Source organism: Ictalurus punctatus, chromosome 20 (assembly GCF_001660625.3).
Source record: "Ictalurus punctatus breed USDA103 chromosome 20, Coco_2.0, whole genome shotgun sequence".
NCBI classification, from domain to species: Eukaryota; Metazoa; Chordata; class Actinopteri; order Siluriformes; family Ictaluridae; genus Ictalurus; species Ictalurus punctatus.
Genome location: NC_030435.2, coordinates 1,840,278 through 1,859,884, shown reverse-complemented (window position 1 = coordinate 1,859,884; position 19,607 = coordinate 1,840,278). Strand labels below are relative to the sequence as shown.

The following is a 19,607-nucleotide window of genomic DNA, read 5'->3' as shown; positions in this document are numbered from 1 at the left end:
TTCCTATAGCACATTTCGTACACAGAGGTCATTCAAATGTCTTATGCTTTATATAAAAGACCAGATCAAATGAAATTACTAGTACTAATAGTACTCATTTATGCAACATTAATGCTTTTGTTTTTAGAATTATTTATTGTAAATCATTTGGTGTGTTTCATTTTGCGTTCAAAATTTTTGTAAATGCTGTATAAATAAAGATTCTTCTTCCTCTTCCTCTTATTATTATTATTATTATTATTCAGTGTTTATATCTCTCACCAGAGAGTAAAAGCAGATCTTAATTTGTCGGTCAGATTTAACGTTTAATCGGTTTATTTAAAAAATGTAAAAATGTACAGCATGTTGACATTGAAACAGCAGGTATAATATTTCTACACGGTGAAATTATGTAAATTATGAAATTATGGTCACAAACAATATTTCAGGTCACAGACAAGAAGATTTCATTTCCACTAAATAACAACACAATGCCCGCGTTCGTTTGAATTGTTTCAGGATTTTAGCATTCCTTACAAATATGTTTTATTATTAAATATATTATTGCAGAAGCATGCGATCCTGCGATCAAACCTCAGTGCATCTTAAATCATCTACTTCACACTATTCACTTTTCCATGACCTTCAGTCTCACACACACACACACACACACACACACACACACACACACACACACGTTTGTTAACTCCCAGAAATCACCTCAGTGCAGTATTGTGATGTCTGTCGTGGCAAGTTATGTGTTCTAACACATTTATGAGTAAAAACAAAAAAAAAATCCACTGAAAAAAGGGTTCTTCACGAGAAACTGGAGCTCAGGGTCGAACCGTGATCCCTGCTGTAAATGTTATGTATGTGAAATATTTTTCATTTAACATTTATAAACCATTTAATCCACAAATTATTTTAATTTGAAAAGGAAATTGCATCGAGCGCTTGTATTGTCTTCTGGTTATTTGAGTCGATCTCTCTGCCTTCGTTTATAAAACTTTACTCAGCAATAAATAAATGTGACTGAATCATCCCTTAACTAGTGGGAAACGGTTAGGGGAAGTCCTCAAGAGCTAAAGTCAAATACAATATTGAAACTTTTGCAGTAGGAAGCTTTGCGAATTCCATCTTTTTCCAGTGTGTCATCATTTTACTGCTTTAACCAAGAACATTAGACTCTTTTGGTTCTTCTGTGCATGTGTGTGTGTGTGTGTGTGTGTGTGCTCTAAACTGGACAAAGATATTCTGACCATTAAGAATGTTTTTCTTCAAATAAATATATAAACGATGGCACAAGGGATGGTAAGTCCCATGTTTCGGATTTAATGAACAAATGCAACCGTAAAAATATCAAAGTTCAGATGTTGAAAAGAGTTTTCCAGCAAAGAAGTTGGATTGAATTACACTGCGAGAGTAATGGTATTGCCTACAACTGTGAAGAAGAAGAAGAAGAAGAAGAAGAAGAAGAAGAAGAAGAAGAAGAAGAAATGGCTCATGTATGCGAAGACATTAAGTGATGACTCAAAGAGTCGGAACGTTCATGAACGACACATCCCTATCGGCTACGTCTTGATGATTAACACACACGAATCGGTCGGGAGAACTATTTTTTGGTAACTATTTTGAACAAGTACGTACAGTATTTTAATGATCATGGATTACGGAAAAATAACGGTTATGGCTTCTGTCAAACATTTACAATTATAATACTGCGTAATGAAGCAATGCTGGATTTCTGCTCACTGAAGATATCAGAAATTTTCAGCCATTCTATATATATATATATATATAATTTATATAAATGATGTCCTGATGCTGGATTTGTGCTCACGGAATGTAAGTAATCAGAAGTGCTGGATTATAAACTCATCATCATCATCATCGTCGTAGCTCCATGTAATTCAGTTGTCTGCAACAGTGGGATTATGATTATAAGAGTGGTGACTAAAAATGAAAGGAAATTCTGACGCGGAAAAGAAAAAAAAAATCACAACAATCATCAATTTTCTTTTATCATTTTACAGGCAAGCAGATAAAACTTCAATTTGAAGAAGCTGTTTAGATCTTGCTTAAATGTAAGCAAGCTGGTAGATGCAAAAAAAAAAATATATATATATATATATATTATTACTATTTACATGTATACACGATTTGTTCCTGATTACATCGCTATTCTTTTGGGACGTATAAATAATGAAGGTGCGGCAGAGTGCGAGCGAAGCGCAGGAATGTGGCTCATGGCTGCTGCTGGTACTGGCCCTCAGTGGCGGTGTAGAAGTCGTCCAGGACGCTCTGCATGTAGTCGAAGGTGGGTCGGTCTTCGGGTTTATTTTTCCAGCAGGTGTTCATGATGTCGTACAGTTCGGTGGGACAGTTTTCAGGCCGGGGCATGCGGTAGCCACGCTGCACAGAGGACATGACCTCGCTGTTGCTCATTCCTAAGAGGAGAAAAAGGAGAAATGGGGAAAAGGTAAGCGCTTTCTGACGGACTACTCGACTCTGCGTTCGCTCTTGCACGGGCATCTGTTTGGAGTATATCTGGATCGCATCTATTTATTTCCCACGTATCGTGTGGATCCCTTGTATATACGCAGGGTTTTATTCATTTGGAAAATCAGGAAATTCAATCAGCTACCTAGTTTAGTAGTCGGGGCGCCGATCGGGGAGTCGGCCATTTTAAGGTTCTGTCTCGATCGCAGAATCCTTCCGGTGTTAAATATTAAGGGCTGTTTTTTTTGTTTTGTTTTGTTGTTTAGATTCATGATACATGATCCCAGTTAAGTGCGCTTCAGTTCGGGATTGTAACACTACCGGGAATTCATTTCATTCTAAGATCAATTTCAATCTTGGTATAGATTCCAGAGATTCAAGAACGGTACTGCCATATGTACAATACCAAACACTCTCATATTAATCTTATCAGAACCTTTTTCGTCAGTCCACTGTTTTAGATGCCGCTCTTCTCCAGCAGAGGGCGATGCAGCATTAAAAGCTTAACTTCCAACTAGTCACCACTGAGAAATGAGTAACAAAGTTCCTCAGCGTTAGTCAGCGATTCATACTAAACATATTCATTACCTGGATATGGGATTTTCCCGTACGTGATTATTTCATAGATGAGAATCCCAAAGGACCACATGTCAGACTTGATGGTGAAGGAACCGTAGTTTATAGCCTCCGGCGCAGTCCATTTGATGGGGAACTTTGCTCCTGTAAGACACGTTAACGTTTAACGCTCGAACACACTGTGACTGGTGTAATGAGGAAATAATAAATAAATAAAACTCTCAGGCTGCGAAACGACCTCTGAAACCTGCAGAGAGGACCTTTTCTTACAGAGAAACGTCTACTGTCCTTTCCTTCACCCAGGATGAAACACAGCATCACATCAACACACACACACACACACACACACACACACCTTCTCTGGCCGTGTACTGGTCGTCCTCGATGACTCTGGCCAAGCCGAAGTCTGCGATTTTACACAGCAGGCTCTCAGACACCAGCACGTTGGCGGCTCTCAGGTCTCGGTGGATGTAATTCTTCTTCTCGATGTAGGCCATGCCTTCTGCTATCTGCACACACAATCATACAATAAGAAAACCCTCGAAATTCTCAGTAAATAAAAAAAAAAAAAGCATACAATGTTTTACAAAGTCTCCTTCTAATATGCGATCCTGCATGTTGGACGTTCCGTATAAACTTAAACCACGTGTAATTGTCGATACGGCGACGTTTTCCTTAAGAGAGGTTTGTTTAACGTTTAGTCTCCGGTGTCAGCCTCTGAATTTGTAGAATTTGTAGAATTCAGAAGCAAAGCGTTAACTTGAAGTTTCTCGACATCTTCAGGAGTCAGGAGTTTACACTTTGGGGTTTCTGGGTAACATAACAAGCGACGTTATTTTGTGTGAATAACTCCGAACGAAAGTAAAGGAACAGCGGCTACGACGTACGCGAGAATGTTTCCGTGGACGTTCCACGACATGTAACTATAAACGGATAAAAAAAATTTTTTTTTTAAATGTGGTTTTATAGGAAAAACGATCACCTTCGGGGTAGAAACGGTAACTCGACTAGAGCTGTCGAATATTTCCCTTCATCACACCTTGAAGTGTTTTACTCCTTACATACTAATTTCTTGTTTTTCATGAAAATGATATGTGTTTGTAAATGAATATAGCTTATTGTTCGGGGGGGGGGGGGGTTACCGTGTCTCAGTGTTCGCACGCTTGTCTTGCACCTCTGGGGTTGGGGGTTCGATTCCTTTGCTTGTATTTCCTCATCTGTCAAGTCTTTCTGGATATAAACACCTGCTTTTATCTGAAGTCTACGTGGCGTGAACGGGACAGCTGTTTGTGCTATACATCAGGAGGTGGTGAGTTCAAAGCCCGCACTGGACTCTGGTTGGACTCCGCAATTAGACTGTGGTTCTTTGAGTAAATGAATGAACGTCCTGTGAAAACCGCTGATCTTCGCACGTCGGAACAGGAGCTTCAACACACTCCAAATAGACCAAATCTAACCACGTTGATTTAAAAGAGCTGAGCTAACGCACTCTGATCTGCATGACTACAATAAAGTTTCTCTTCTCCTTCGGCGTCCCCGTTCCTTCTCAGAAACGGGATGTACATATCGAAAGCACGGTTTCACTGCACGGATTTTAGGGAAATCGTGCATTCCTGCCGTCTTTTCTTTTCTTAGAGCTTTCTGGAAAAATCAGTATTTCAATCCGTTCAGAGTGTGAAACTAACAATACAATCAGCTCTTAGCTTCATCGATTAATAATAATCATTAAAAAAAAAAAAAAAAAAAACGGTCCTAAAATCGCTTGCAAGCACTTTAACTGGTCAGGCGTTTCCTTTTACGGAGAACAAACGAAGCGATTTCTCGTAGTTACTTTATAACGACAGACTTCACACCAAAGTTCTGGTTCCTCTTTTTTTAATGGAAACAGTGACATCAGCGTTTCCAAATACTGCACGCAAGCAAACGCCAGATGCCCCGATGTTACGACACGGGAGAAAAGAGGAAGAAGACAAAAAATAAAATCCCCCCAGAGAGCATTCTTAGCATTCTTAGCATTTTACCTGAGCGGAGAAATCGATCAGTTTGGGAAGCTGTAAACTGCTGCCGGCGCTGCTTTTCAAGAAATCCAGCAAGCTGCCTGGAAAGAGAAGAACATCATCAACCCCTCATACAGATTTTACATCACCATAACGGCTAACGACACCGTCATATATCACACAACATACGTGATCCCATAACTCATTATTTTCCAATAACATGTAGCGTTTTATTCCTCTTCAACCACAGCAACTTACAACAATGACGTTTTTCATCCATTAAAGAACGACATGTCACACTTTTTTTTTTATTATCTGTTTATAGTTCAGTTTCACGTTGTGGAGCATCAGAGACGTCTCTCTTTTCGAGCTAATAACACCCACAATAAAAAACAACAACAACCATGTGGCTTGTCATGTTACTGAGAAACCACAAAGAGAAAACTCATCTGTCCTGAAGATGTCAGAAAAATGACAAAAATTTAAGTCTGACACTGAAGACTCCTTCCATTAATGTTAAATAAACATCTCCTTAAATTTAAAAAAAAAAAAAGCTTCAAAAAAAAAAAAGCTGACCAATCAGAATCGAGAATTCAGTGCTGTGGTATAAATCAAGATGTTATTCAGATTTATTTTAATATGAGTGTGTGTGCTTGTGTGTGTGTGTGTGTGTGTGTGTGTGTTAGCCGACAATACCATTAGCCATGAACTCGGTGATGATGTAGATGGGCTCGATTTTGGTGACGACGGCGTACAGGCGAACGAGCCGGTCGTGCTGAAGCGTCTTCATCAGGTTCGCTTCCTCCAAGAAAGCCTCGACGGACATCGTGCCTGGCTTCAGCGTCTTCACCGCCACCTTGGTGCTGTTGTTGTAATACGCTGTGAAAACATGAGGGTTCTCAAAGGTCACTGTCTCCTCTTAGGGTCACTCTTTTGGTTTGGTTATTAGACAAAGATGGAAGAAATGCTGACAGCAGCTGGGGAATTCCTGTGAATCACAGTCGGGTGCACAGCAGCATGTTTCAGCAAAGCTACAGGAATTTGCCCCCTACTTCTTAATCTCTTTCATCTTTCATTAAGCTTCCCTAGTGGTCTAGAGAGTAAGAACACACACACACACACACACAAATTTATTTCTCCCTTATTTCTCAATACTGGTGAGTCAAGATAGAGAGATATAGTATGTTTTAACATAGTAATAACACCAATGTTGCCATCTCTCACAACCTGTACACACGTCCTACGCTTCTGAATGACCGGAAGCCCCCATATTGCAACTAGCATTGCAGCTAGCTAGTAAGCTAGCATAACATTGTAGCACTGGGTTTCTTATCTATAGCTATATACAACTCCTCAAACTCTCAGCTTATTATTCAGTCATTCATCTAAAAGCACAGGATTCAGTCACTACAGTCAAATGAAATTACAAGCAAATGTACATAAATACAAAAGTCAAGACTTTGCTAGTCTCGTAACTGAATTAGCGACAGTAGAAAACAGCAGACGAGGATTTTCGCTCGAAAAGCAGAACGGTCGTTTTGTTATAGTTCAATCAGAAATGTTATTAAACTAAATTAAGAGGTTGTTTTACGTAGTCTGTAACATGGCTGGACATTACGCTAGTTATGTTATAGCAAGTAGCCAGCTAGAAACTTCTGAGGCTTTTCGACAGGACAGTGTGTGGTGAAGTGCGGCTAAATCTGATCCATAACTAGTTAGAGGTGATGATCAGGTACGAAAATACTACTCAAAATTCACAAATATGTTTCTTTGATGCTAGTTTATTTATTTATTTATTTATTTAAAAAGAAGAAGAAGAAGAAGAAGAAAAAGATTATTCTGGGTAAAAATCGGCACGGTTCTGTCGCTCCAGTTTCTCATACGGTAAAACCGTTGAGCGTGAGACAGCGAGAGACCCGAACATAGCCGAGGGTGCCAATACTTTTCAATCCGAGCCCCCCCAAAAAAACCAACACGTTGCCGTTTAGTTCCTTTTGGTATCTGGACATGAAGCGCAGACAGATTTAACACGAGTGCTTGGTTTTCTTGGCAGAATTAACAATGACCATAGAATTATGATTAAATGATCATCATACGATCGAGTACGTCTTAGCCTAGAGAATAACGAGTAGCTAATTAGCCACTACAGCTAGCATAACGGTAAAAGAAAGAACATACGTTAAAGGATAAACCTACAGTAACTGGGACGGTTTAACTAAGAGACACTTCTACAGAGCTGCAAATGTCATCGCTACTGTACACAGGCTAATTTAAGCACAATGAATCCGAGCACTATAGGGAGATGATTGCAGGAAGCAGATCTATCGATTCAACCACCTGCAGGTTTTAGATCTGGCACGGCACAGCCAGCACGTGTCATGAGGAAACATCTTGAGGCCTTGGGTTCCATTTGTATATTTGCAAAGTCGACCGCTTCCTGCAATTCATTTTCGCTTGCCAAGAGGGAAGAGACTAAGAGAATAATGGTGGAAAAGTAAATGCGAATGCAAATCCACCGCCAACCACACCGCAGCTTCCCTCTTCGATTTTCCTGATAAGTGCCAGTGGGGGGAGGTGCTCGAGCTAATGTGAAGCATGCACAGAAAAGGTTTGAAAGATTTGGATTAACTCGGTGTAGTGGGACGTTGTGTTTTAGGGTCGAACGAAGCAAACGGACGCGCCAGATCCTTTACTCGGTCGACGATACAGTTACTTAACTCGTATGCGGTTCCTGTGTTGTGTCAAACTGAGGTTAAATTCCTCAACCATACTCACCCATCCACACTTCTCCGAACTGCCCCGCCCCGAGCTTCTTCACCATCTTGATGGACTCTTTCGAGATCTCCCATGCATCTTTATCCCACGGTTTCTGTGCTTTCGGCTTTTCACACGGCCTCTCGAGCTTACGACACAGCCCGTCTGATTGCTCTGTGTCGAAGACATCACTTAAACACTCAAAAAAAATGGGACGTACCACAACTACTACAGAGCCATGCGGCAAATTCAAATCTGCTTTTTTATCATAAATCAAAAGCGGGTTTATTGAAGTGCTACCTACTGTGGTAATGTTGGATCATTTTCTTAATATCTGGGAATGTGATTCTGGGGGAAATGTAGTAGCCGCCGTTGTCCAGACCCCGGATTTTGTAATGTTTTACAATGTCCGAACCCTGAGGACCCACGTCTCGGATGGACAGCGAGTAGCTTCCTGTAAAAAGCAATGTCAGAAAATGCTGGAACTTTAGCGAGTTAGCACGTTTTAGCAAGTTCTGCTAGGTTCAAATGTGTTTATGAGAAAATGACCACGTGAACGTCTCAGGCTTGTGGTACACTCGACGCTAGGTGTATTTTCAGTGTGATTTTAGCCATCTGGAGACTTTTATCGGTAATCTTCCAACATATCTGAGAGAAATGTTGACGTTCCTGATAGTTTTGTCTCTTTTTCTTTATCACTAGACCGTTACATTGTTTGTTTTAAAGACTTAGGTCTGAGCTAGCTAAATCATCAGGCTCAATCAGTAGCTAGCTTATGCTTGGCGTCCGTATTTAAAGATACTTTCTTGGCCGTTATAAAATGTCATAAAAACACACTGCATATAAACTAGCATTAGCATGGTAAATTAGCATTGTGGTATACATTTAATTTAGACAATTTAATAAAGCTCCATAAACCTTTGGACGTCTCGCTCTCTCGGATGAGGTAGGAACCGGGCTTGTTAGCAGGTGCTAGCAGTTGTCTCTCTGCATCTTTTCTTGTGATTTCTTTGAAGAACCATCTGAAAAGCAGCAAGAGGAATTTTTGTCAAATAAATAAATGACACTTCTGGAAAACTATCATCCAAAAAAGGTTTAGTTCCTACAACAACAACAAAAAAAGCAAAAACACTTTGGTCTAAAGTGAAGCAGAATCCCTTTCCAGCATACACTCTTAATAGTTCAGGGTTTTTGGCTTCCAAAAATGGTGGGTTCTGCATAGAACCGCACTTACTCCTCCGTCTCCATGGTGTCGATCTGGGCGACGTAATTGGAGGGGACGAAACCTTCTTTCCTTGTGCTCAGCGATTGTGCCTTCCACCATTCGCCATGCCTGCACAACAATAACAACGATAATAAAAATGAACAAACTGACTGTTGAAGTGCTGACACCGGAGACTCCTCCTATAAATAATAATAAATAAACGCCCCCTTACAGAAACTCTCACCATATCAAAGATTTTTTCAATCGGTTTATCGTTAGTCTTAGATTATGACGAATGAGTAGTTACTATAGAAACGATAACAAACGCATAAGCATAAGCCCAGAATCAACACCTTCTGGCCAGTCAGGATCGAGAATTCTACAGGAACGTCGTGTATCGTAATCATAATGTTCAACACACACCTGCCGTGACTGTCGACATGTCAAACTTTTCTATTATTATTAAAACCTCGGCCGTTAGGAATAAGTACGTGCTGTAAACATACTCTTCAAGAACCTTCATCTTCTCCCCCTTCTTAAATCCCAGATCGTCTGAGTGGATCGCGTCGTACGGGTACAGGGCGACGACGATTTTGCCTGGTTCCTGTTGCTCTTCTGGAGAAAAGAAAACTGGTTTATTACATAATCTCTGAGACTTTTCAAAGGGACGTATGCGTATTAATCATAGCGGCCATGTCAAACCTTCCATTTGTTGGAATCTCTGCCCAGGTAAAAGTCCTGATGGAGGAGAATTATTCTGCAATTGGAGAACCGAGAATGAAAATCTCATATTGTGTGGAGCGTGGAAGGATGTTTTCACACTTGGTGTTTTTGTTTGTTGTTGTTATTGTTGTTTTTCGTTGTTGTTGTTGTTTTTTTGCCTTCGCTGTAGCTTTGGAGGAAGAAAATCATGAGGTGCTCAAGAGGTAAATCTAATCTAGAGAGGACGCTAGGTTACTTAGTTAGCCGATATTAGCCAACGGCTAGCTGAGCTACTGTAGACCTAGCCTAGCTAGGACTGTAAGAGGGTTGCAGGTTTTCACATCACTACCTGTTGACTTGCAGAGTGTATCATGTACTGTACCTTCACATGTTTTTCACATGGTCATGTATTACTTATACAATCACATGTAAGATATACTGTACGGGATTAACACTAAAGGTGATCCAGCTTCAGGAAAGAAAAAAAAAACACCAAGTGTGAAAGAGTTCTTGAAAGTGTCATAGCTCTCTAATAGAGAAATGTTCACACAATTCTTATCTATAATATAATAATAATATTTTCACACTCATTCCTGTGACATTCATTAGTCCGATGTGATTTTAAAGCAAACGTCTGTACTGTTTAAGTGTCAGCCATAGTGAGAAGACTGTTCCCGTCCTGACTCACTACTTACTATAGTATGGGGTTTAGGGGAGGTTGGATCTCTCACATATACCGTTTTTTCAGGATGTACAGGCTCACGCTTCTTCACAGCAAACGCACCTCCACTCTGCCCCTCGTCAAGCTTGGATTTTTTACAACCCATGATTTCTGTCGGGGATAGAGACGAAGAGAACCGTCAGGAGACACGCCTTAAAGTGACACTTCAGACAAAAAAAAACAAAAAAAAAACAATATTTAAAGTCCCGGATCATATGATCTGCCTGTTTAGACATGTTTAATTCGCTTCTTTAGTTTTCGCAATGGAGCTACGAGGCTAATGTAGCTAACAAGTAGCATGAATCTGACATTTATTTAAAGAGTTTCGGGAAATAGCAGAAAGATTTGCAGAACAGAAAATGAATGAGTGTGTGTGTCCTGAGGTTTCCCGGGATAGACTCCGGACCCACCACGATCCTGACCAGGATAGAGCTGTTACTAATGATGAATAAATAAGTCAATAATAAACAGCTACCGGAACTCGAGTTGAAATAAATGTGAATGTAAAATAAATGTCAATTAGTTAACAATTAATTAATTAATTAATTGATCAGAAAACCACGAATGTTATTTAAAAATACGGTCATACAGGACCAGGAGCCCATCGCAGGGAGCATGGGGCACAAGGCGGGGTACACCCTGGACAGGGTGCCAATCCATCGCAGGGCACAATCACACACACGTTCACAGACACACCCGGTCATACACTACGGACACTTTGGACACGCCCCAGTTGGACTGGAGGAGGAACAAGGAGCACCCGGAGGAAACCCCCGCAGCACTGGGAGAACAAACTCTGCACACACAGGGCTGTGGTGGGAATCAAAACCCAAACCCTGGAGGTGTGGGCAAACGTGTTAACCACTAAGCCACCGTGTGCCCAAAACTGACCGTAATCACAGCGACATCCTTTTATTCATGCTAAACCGGCGGCGCTAAACTTTCATTAGTGATTAGAGACATTAGTTTTGTAGCGTCGGTCGAAAAAATAAAGAAGCAGACATGTCCTGGCGGATTAATCCCGTTAAGAGTGAAGGTGGAAATATTTGACATCGATATTAGCTTAACAATCACTTTGCACTTCCTTGTTCTCATATTTAAAGACCAAACTCGGGGGGAAAAAAGATTCGCTTCTCTGTGTTTACACCCATTACACACAGCGTACTTACCGATACACACAACAAGATAAGGCCATAACGCCTTTGAAGAAATACTTCGGGTCATTCGGTGGATGTCAAGAGCCTTGCGTAAGTATTCACCCTCTTTAATTATGTTTCGGTGTGGAATTAAAATGGGTATTTACCAATCAAAAAATAAATAAACCAAAACCGCATTAATATTGAGCAGCTTCACTTCTCTGGTGCGGCGTGTTGCGTTGAAAGGTGAAATAATTTCCTGTGCGTCGTTAAAGTCTTCCATGTCGGGGAAAAAAAGGCACTACAAGTGAGTGATGGTTAGTGTTGTATTCCAATATGCTTGTGTTTCAGGGTCGGTATTCCAATCCTAATGTTCAGATAACAATTAAATATTGGCATGCTATTAAAAAAGAAAAAAGAAAAGAAAAAAAACCCAAACTGGAACGCACTTCCAGGAAATCTTCTCACAAAGAAATCTAAAACCCCCTCTCTGCTTATCAATTGATAGGCCACGCTTAATGAGTAACGAATACAAGCCAGGAGAATGCAGGCAAGGTGACCTGCCATGTATTAATGTACAACAATAGGTATGTGGTGTTAAACGGTACTTTTACACAACTTCCTCCTTGGGGGAAAACCAAGAATCTCAAACGCAACTCGGACTAAATTCTTTCTTTCTTCCTTCCTTTCTGCTCAACCATCTCACTGAAGAAGGCCAAATTCCACCATGTGACGAAGTACACGACTGGCTCAGACTCGCCCTTCCTGACGAACCTTTACGACAGCAGAGTCTCGAAGAGACCCTACGCTCACCGACCACTTTATTAGGAACACCTGTACATTCACGCAATAATCTAACGATCATGTTGCCGAGGTGTGATGCAGATGAGCGTCGACGGGTTTGAGTTCAAGTTCACGCAAGCATGTAATCCCTCAGACTCTTGTCAGTATCAGACAGACTGGTGTGAGCGTGCACGTGCCTTGTCGGTGACACAGGCCAAAGATCGGATCAACCGGCCAGGACCCGCTCTTTACGACCGCGGTACAGTATTTTTCTATCTCCGACTGTCTAGTTTTGGTGAACGCGTGCCAAATGTAGTCAGAGTTAAAGATGAAAAATGTAGGTTAAGAATCCTTCTGCTCAAAAATAGATGACCAAACGGTTTTCCTCGATGAATAGAAGCGATAGATGTCCGAAGAAGGTCACTACCTCATAATTAGGTGCACACGCACTGGAAAAAGGCCGTCATACGATAGACGGAAAAATGAAGACGAGCTGTGGACGCGGTTAGACGTACACGCGCGACGAAAGTGAGCCACGCCGGTCTTCTGAGATCTGTGTGTATGCTGAAAGCTACAGTCGGAGAACGCTGATGTCATATTCTTGACTTGTTCAACCTTTTTTGTTTATGTTCTGCGGGTACAAAAAAAAAAAAGTTTTTTGTACCGTCTGTATTACTCGGCTAATATAAAACGAGCTGGCTAGAACTAGCGTACTTCGAATAAGGTCACAAAAACTAAGTGAAAAACTGCTACTAAGTGCACGCCGAGTAACGAGCGTTCCCGTAAACATGCTCAATAGAGTGACGTTATTAAAAGTGACCATTTCCTTATGGAGGCTCCGCATCATGTCACAGCTTGTTGAGAGTTTCAGCCACTGCAGAACCTTCATCTAGTACATCACACACACGAGGAAGCCGTGAGGAAGCCTTGAGATCGTCCCATAATTGAAATGTGCGTCGGTAGAAATGATCTGGCGCTCCACTTAAGGAGGACTTATATACCTTAAAATTAAAGTGTTATAAGTTATAATTATAACTCGAACCAAACCATCACGTCGAGAGTAGACAAAGATACTCTGAGGTTTTACCAGAGGCAAAAAATAGAATTTCCTCTGGTTTGGGCTTGCTCATGTCCCGCATTGAACTTATTTGTGATGTCACACTTCACAGAAGTGGTTATTAGCTCATACATTTCAAAGAATTTGCAGTTTTTCTTAGGAACGTCTTTATTTATTTATTTATTTATTTTACCTAGCCTACAAGGTTTTAATATTCTAATGTTACCGTGGCAGTCGTATACAGCGTTTCACTCTCAAAAAAGCTTTACTCGTGATGTTCGTTACCGTCATCTCTGCGCCGGTGTTATTGTGGAGACGTGTGAACGGTTCGTCGAGCAACGGGCTCAAACCCCTCACATTTCCCATCGCCCTGCTCACCGGCAGCTAAACACAGAGTCGTGGTACTCTACACACAGAAACCCGACGGTGTTCCTGATTAACCGTATGACGGACACACGACGGTATAATAATTCGTCCGTTTATGCGGATTGAAAACGTCTGGTGAGTCCACTTCTATTCCGCTGAACATCAGTGTACTGCTGGAAAGGGTTAACACCGTTAGCTAGTCACTCAGGAACAACAAAGGCTCGTAAATCCCTAATGTGAAAAAAGAAAGGGATCCCACGTTTTTCTAAATCGGGTCAATGAGCTCTTTATAACAGGCTCTAATTCAGCAGGATGGATGATTTAATCTAATCCACATAGCGTGAGAAGGCGGGCAGATAAGCTCCAGCGCAACGGAATTAGCCTCCTCGCTAAGCGGTTTGAAAAAACTACAAAATCATTCATCAGAATTAAACCTGGACCGTACACGGTTGGCTGGTCTGAGGAATTTCGATTTCTACTGATGGTAGGGTTGGAATTAGATGTTAATTCATGGATCCAGCTGCTTCATGTCAGGAGTTCAGGCTGGTGGTGGCGGCGTGACGGTGTGGGGAATGTTTCTCGGCAGACAAACGCTTGAATACCTGAGTGTCTGATTATTGTTTAATTTGAAATGATTGCAGTCGCATTTGGGAAACTTGATTTTTTTGAGCTCTCATCTGCGGTTGATGTGGTTCATTTTTGGTCAGCTGTAGTTAACTTTGTTTTAATGGTTTCATTTTGTGTCGAACGTCTGACATGGCCTAACACACTACATTCAGGCTATAGGTTACAGTTATTAGAATGCAAATATTGTGTCGCTTAGCAACCTGTGGCCTTGTGGCCACACCTCTGACTCATCCTTTTTTTTAAGGTTACAAGAAATGACAACATGTCCAATTATATGTGGGTCAGTATGCAAATCTTGATGTATAACTTTCAAACGCACGCCCATAGCGCAGATAGTAACACAGTTAAATCTATTTTATTTCCTTGCACACGTACAGTCCTTAAACACATTTCCTTACTGTGCTATTGTTCAAAAAATTTTACACCGTCGTGGCACGTTGTACTTAGAATTGTAACCGAGGTCGTGTATTTATGGGTAAATAATTCAGACGTGCGTGTCAGTGCTGGAATCGGCTAGATGGTGGAAAAGTGAGACCGTATTTATAGAAAGTTATCAGGAAGCTTGTAGCGCGCCGCATAACCCGATCAGCGCGTGTGACAGTGTACCAGGCCAACGAAGCTGCGTACTTCCTCCTCTAACCATTCTGTGTGTGGGTTTCAAGCAGGAAGGAGTGATCAGAGAAAGGCAGCCTGCACCCTGCCACAGACAACACAGCGGTTGCTCATACTTTAGCCTTGTGCTTAGTGTTAGCCACAAAGGGCCCGAGTGCCAATTCGATCATGAAGGTCATTCCACTAAAGAGCACCTTTATCTGAATCGTGTTATAAAAGAGATCACGATTAATGAATTTATGGGGTTCTTGGTTTTATCACTTAGATAGTGTGGGCTTGTGATCAAGGAAGAAGAACCTTCGACATTACTCGACAACATTTGATAATTTATTCAAAACTGAACTAGCCGAAGTGACCTTGTACGTCATTTAGAACGTCTCGCTCACACGTCTTGGAAATTAGAAATAATAACTATTACACGCTTATTAGTTCCCGAGAGAACCCTTTCACTTTCCAAAGAGAATGACGAGTTGAAACCACTTTTAGGAACCTAAGATCCCACAACTACCCAAAACGTACAGAGTTCCTTATCAGAGTTCCCTCCAAAATATAGACGTTAAGGGTTCTCTTTGAAAATAGATTCCGATGAAAACCCATTGTAGGATGTGTGGAACCCACAACTGGCCAAACCGAGACTTAAAGGGTTCCCTTTCAAAGAGGATTCAAAGTAAAATCGATTTTAGGACGCGTACAACACAAACCCCTCCAGAGTGTAGACTTCCCTTTAGGACCCTTTAAGAACCCACCACCATCCACATGCAGGCTTCAAAAGAGACTTCCCTGTGATCCAAGTAAAATCTTCAGGAAAAATTTCTCGTAGTCGTAGATACCACAATCATCCAGAGCGTCGAGACTTAAAGCTTCCCTTCAGGAACCTGAGAACCCGCCGCCATCCAACTAGAAACCCAAGAGTTCCCTTTCAGCGAGGACTCAAAGTAAAAACCACTTTTAGAATGCTAGGAACTCTTAGCCAATCACAAAACCACTGAGGAACCCTTTTAAGGAACCCTTTGAGGAATGTAAACCCCCTAGCAGAGTCTCCCTGGATGTTCTCCTATGAGAACTTGAACTATTGACTTCTTACACGTCAATCATGGTTTAATCTCTATAGTCAGGTGACTTCGGTTACTCTGTTGGTAGACACCTTTAAATTGGCTCTATTTTAGATAAGAACTCAGGACCAGTGTAAGACAATCAGCAAACGATCTCCTAATCTAAACCACTCTTCAGTGACAGAGTCCTCCAGTCATTTTCAGAAAGCTCTACGAATTTGTACGGACTGCTGTCCCCCTTGATTTGTTTATTTTTTGACACACGAGAGACGAAATGCACACGGTTTCTTTCCAGTAAGAACACTAATGTGCTAGTTAGCCAGTTTTACTTCCTCAAAAAACCCTCCTTCTGGCTTCTTCGTTACGACACAATACATTACCGTCCTTAGCGATGCCTGTCATAACTGGCATCTGTTTGTTTTTTTTTTTCCCACAGTACAAATTTACACTTACTGACCTCTTGAGACACACGTTTGTCGACGAGACCCGTTAAAATAACATATACGGTAGCGTACGGCGAGTAGAAAGGGAACAACCAAAGAAAGCTCGTGGAAGTGAAAAACCTCCGTGTATTCTAGAATAACTCAACTACCGTGGCCTCTTCCTGTTCTAAGCGTTCCCATCACGCCAATCAGTACACTATTAAAAACTGCCAGGAAAGAAAGTTGAGTGCCTTCTGTTAGCATTTTGTCCATCTGGGGGACAATTCTAGGTAGAAAAAGTTCAAAGTGGGAAGTATTTAGAAAGCGAGAATTGTTACTCATCTAAAAAGCCCTTGAGCAGCACTTCTTCTGAGAGTGTACTCGTGCTACCGTTAATGCTCCACTCTGGACTTATGGTGCAAGACGTAAGAAGGTTGCAGGACAAGACCGTAGCTATTAACGGCATTTCCGGCGAAGACCTGACCAACGTAAAGCGTGTTTCTGGAAGGAGGTGTCCAGTGTCAACTGTATACAAAGCTGTAACGTTAGGTTTTCCGACATCTTCAGAACTGAGGAGTTTGTGCTTTGTGGCGACATTTCTTGGTAAAGTGACGTACTGCGTCTTGTTCAGTTCAAGAGAGAGAAAAACAAGTGGCTGGAGAGTGAACCACAAGTCGCTGTGGTAGAGTACAAGTGTGATAAAACATGCAAATATGCGCCGTCACAGATAGATAGATAGATAGATAGATAGATAGATAGATAGATAGATAGAGAGATCATTTCTTGGTCCTCAAAGAGGAAATTTGTTTCAAGCGTACGTGCGTAGAAAATCAAAAACATAACATCATACACATAAACCATCGTAGGAAACGAATCAACTTCGTTGTCCGAACTCCAGGAACACCACTTCATCAGACCACTTCATCAGACCACTTCATCAGACCACTTCATCAGACCACCCTGTCATTGATTATTTTCCTATAAAAACACGACACTGATCGAGTGGGTTTATTCCTTACTGAACTGTGTTTGAAGATTTTTTTTTTTTTTTTTTTTTTTAAAGCGTCACGTTATATCATCATTATTACTTTGAAACAACACGTCCACATCTCGGAGATCCTGAAAGAGAAGTATGAATGACAAACTTCGCAAGAGAACCACGACGATGTTCGGCCTCATCAGATTAAAGATTCGTTTACACTCTTCCGTCGAGCACTCTGACCGGCTACGCCTGTAAACACTATTTGTAGAGGTTCCCTGTCAGAGAGGGTTCCAAGTGAAACTCTTGTTATGACGCTAAGAACCCTTCGTTAACCAAAGAAACAGTGAGGAGCCCTTTTCTCTAGCTTTTTTTAGCCTGGAGACCTGGCTTTTCAGCACAAGGGCTCGCAATGGAATTGCTAAACGCTTTCAAGTTTCTTAAACGTGACCAACCTACACTTTTAGGTTGTGAGTCTCAGGTTTGCCCAGGTGGGAAATCCCTTAAACCTTGAGGTTTGGTCATTCAGAAAGTTCCAAGTAGACCACTGTTAGAAAGATAGCTTCATAAATCATCAAACCTTGAAGAATGCTTGAAGAACAACAGGCTAACTGAAATCATTTCTGACGCCCATCGCTCGATTCGTCGATTCTAGATTCAGCGTCTACGATTTAGGTTTCTATATCGAAATCGCCCTTACTGTTACACTTTGCCTACAAGAAACGTCTCTTGGGGGGAAGAAAAAATAACCCTAAGTGTCCCACGTGTCTTCTTTTGAACCGAACGTTCTACCGCTCTGAACGGATCTAACCTAGTGATGGCAGTTGAACGTCTTGGTCTCTGGACAGACCTTCTGCTGAAGTCTGGTTCTTTATAGCACTAGAAGTTGAACCTCGCTATAAGAATCCCTTTGAAGAGAACCCTTTGTTCTTCTAAACTGCACGGTCGAGCTTAAAAGAAAGAAAGAAAAAAAAAACCCAACCCAACAACAACAAAGCCAACGGAAGTGGCCTAATTCAATTATTCTGAGATACAGAGCAGCGGTTCTCCATGAAGCATACACCAGAGGGGCCTGTGAAACTAAATGTATTTACACTGGTGTAAATAACGACCTGTCGACGTTTATGACGGAGTTCTTCGCGTGTGAGCTGTGCGTTTGAATCGCAATGAGCTCAGCAACTCAAAAACGAGTTGGAATGTAAAAAACAGTAACGTCAACTTGTGCTTAAAATAATAATAATAATAATAATAATAATAATAATAATAATAATAATCGTTTCGAATAAATCGTTTAAAAATGGTATTTTATTGCACGTGTTTAGATAATGCAATTACATTCAATCAATTTAATGCAATTACATTCAATCAACTTTTACAGTTTAAAGGCGTCCCTGACTGCAGAATGTTTGAGAAGTAATAAATCAATGATGGGAGAGAAGCAAACTCTGGTAGAACTTTATAAACAACACACTGTTGTTGTTGTTTGTTTTTGTTTTTGTTTACTCTAACTCTAAGACACTGTGGCAGTTTATTCACTTTTCATTAGGATGAGAAAACAATATTGACATTTTTATTTATATATTTTCTTTTGTGTGTGTATATATATATATATATATATGACAGACACATGTCAAATGTTAAACACAGCTCTGAGCTCAACAATAAATAAATAAATAAATAAATAAATAAAAACTTTGGGGTCATTTTTCAGGACCCCACAGTTTTCTGAACAACACTGAGCCACAAACACAACTGACTTCCTGCCCTATATAATAAACAAATAAATAAACAAACAAGTACTCGTTACATTGCGAGTGAAAAAGAAGAGTCGCCTATAGGACCTGAAACTTTTCTAGTTTAAACAAAAAAAAAAAATCCGCAACAAATTTTACACACACACACTTACACACACACACTTACACACACTTATATACATATATATATATAAAGACATAAGAGAAATATGAGCTCTACCTGTGAGGTGTGTAGTTTAAGAGTTCCAGTGCAGTACAAGGCGGGTCTGGGTTGAAGGAGCTGCGCCTCATTGAGCCGCACCGGAGCGATAAAGAGGAACTACAGCGCGCGATGTTTTTCAGTTACTCTGCAACTTCCGGGTAAATTCATCGGTTTTTCACATTTGC

The 19,607-nt window shown here is 40.9% G+C and overlaps 1 protein-coding gene across 2 annotated transcripts; it reads right to left on the bottom strand.

Annotated features, from left to right (window-relative positions):
* Positions 1 to 292: 292 nt before the first annotated feature.
* lyn (LYN proto-oncogene, Src family tyrosine kinase) lies at positions 293 to 19,581 on the bottom strand. 2 transcript variants are annotated; one of them, XM_017495407.3, is made up of 13 exons: positions 19,441 to 19,581; positions 10,407 to 10,543; positions 9,712 to 9,766; positions 9,516 to 9,624; positions 9,040 to 9,138; positions 8,724 to 8,827; positions 8,110 to 8,259; positions 7,827 to 7,979; positions 5,748 to 5,930; positions 5,076 to 5,152; positions 3,410 to 3,563; positions 3,067 to 3,198; positions 293 to 2,426 (listed from the first exon to the last, which is right to left on the bottom strand). In XM_017495407.3, the coding sequence occupies exons 2-13, from the start codon at positions 10,536 to 10,538 to the stop codon at positions 2,224 to 2,226; spliced, it is 1,551 nt and encodes a 516-aa protein (XP_017350896.1). In that variant the 5' UTR covers positions 10,539 to 10,543; positions 19,441 to 19,581; the 3' UTR covers positions 293 to 2,223. The 2 variants fall into 2 exon arrangements, with proteins under 2 accessions (XP_017350896.1, XP_017350897.1); XM_017495408.3 differs by having other exon boundaries at positions 10,449 to 10,543.
* Between the last annotated feature and the right edge of the window lie 26 nt (positions 19,582 to 19,607).

Excerpts from the sequence above, each read along its gene's own strand:
- lyn (XM_017495407.3), bottom strand. The coding sequence starts at position 10,538 with ATGGGTTGTAAAAAATCCAAGCTTGACGAGGGGCAGAGTGGAGGTGCG. Across the intron at positions 9,625-9,711 it reads GAGATTCCAACAAATGGAAG|AAGAGCAACAGGAACCAGGC; the intron begins GTTTGACATGGC and ends TCTTTTCTCCAG. Across the intron at positions 7,980-8,109 it reads AATGATCCAACATTACCACA|AGCAATCAGACGGGCTGTGT; the intron begins GTAGGTAGCACT and ends TCTTCGACACAG.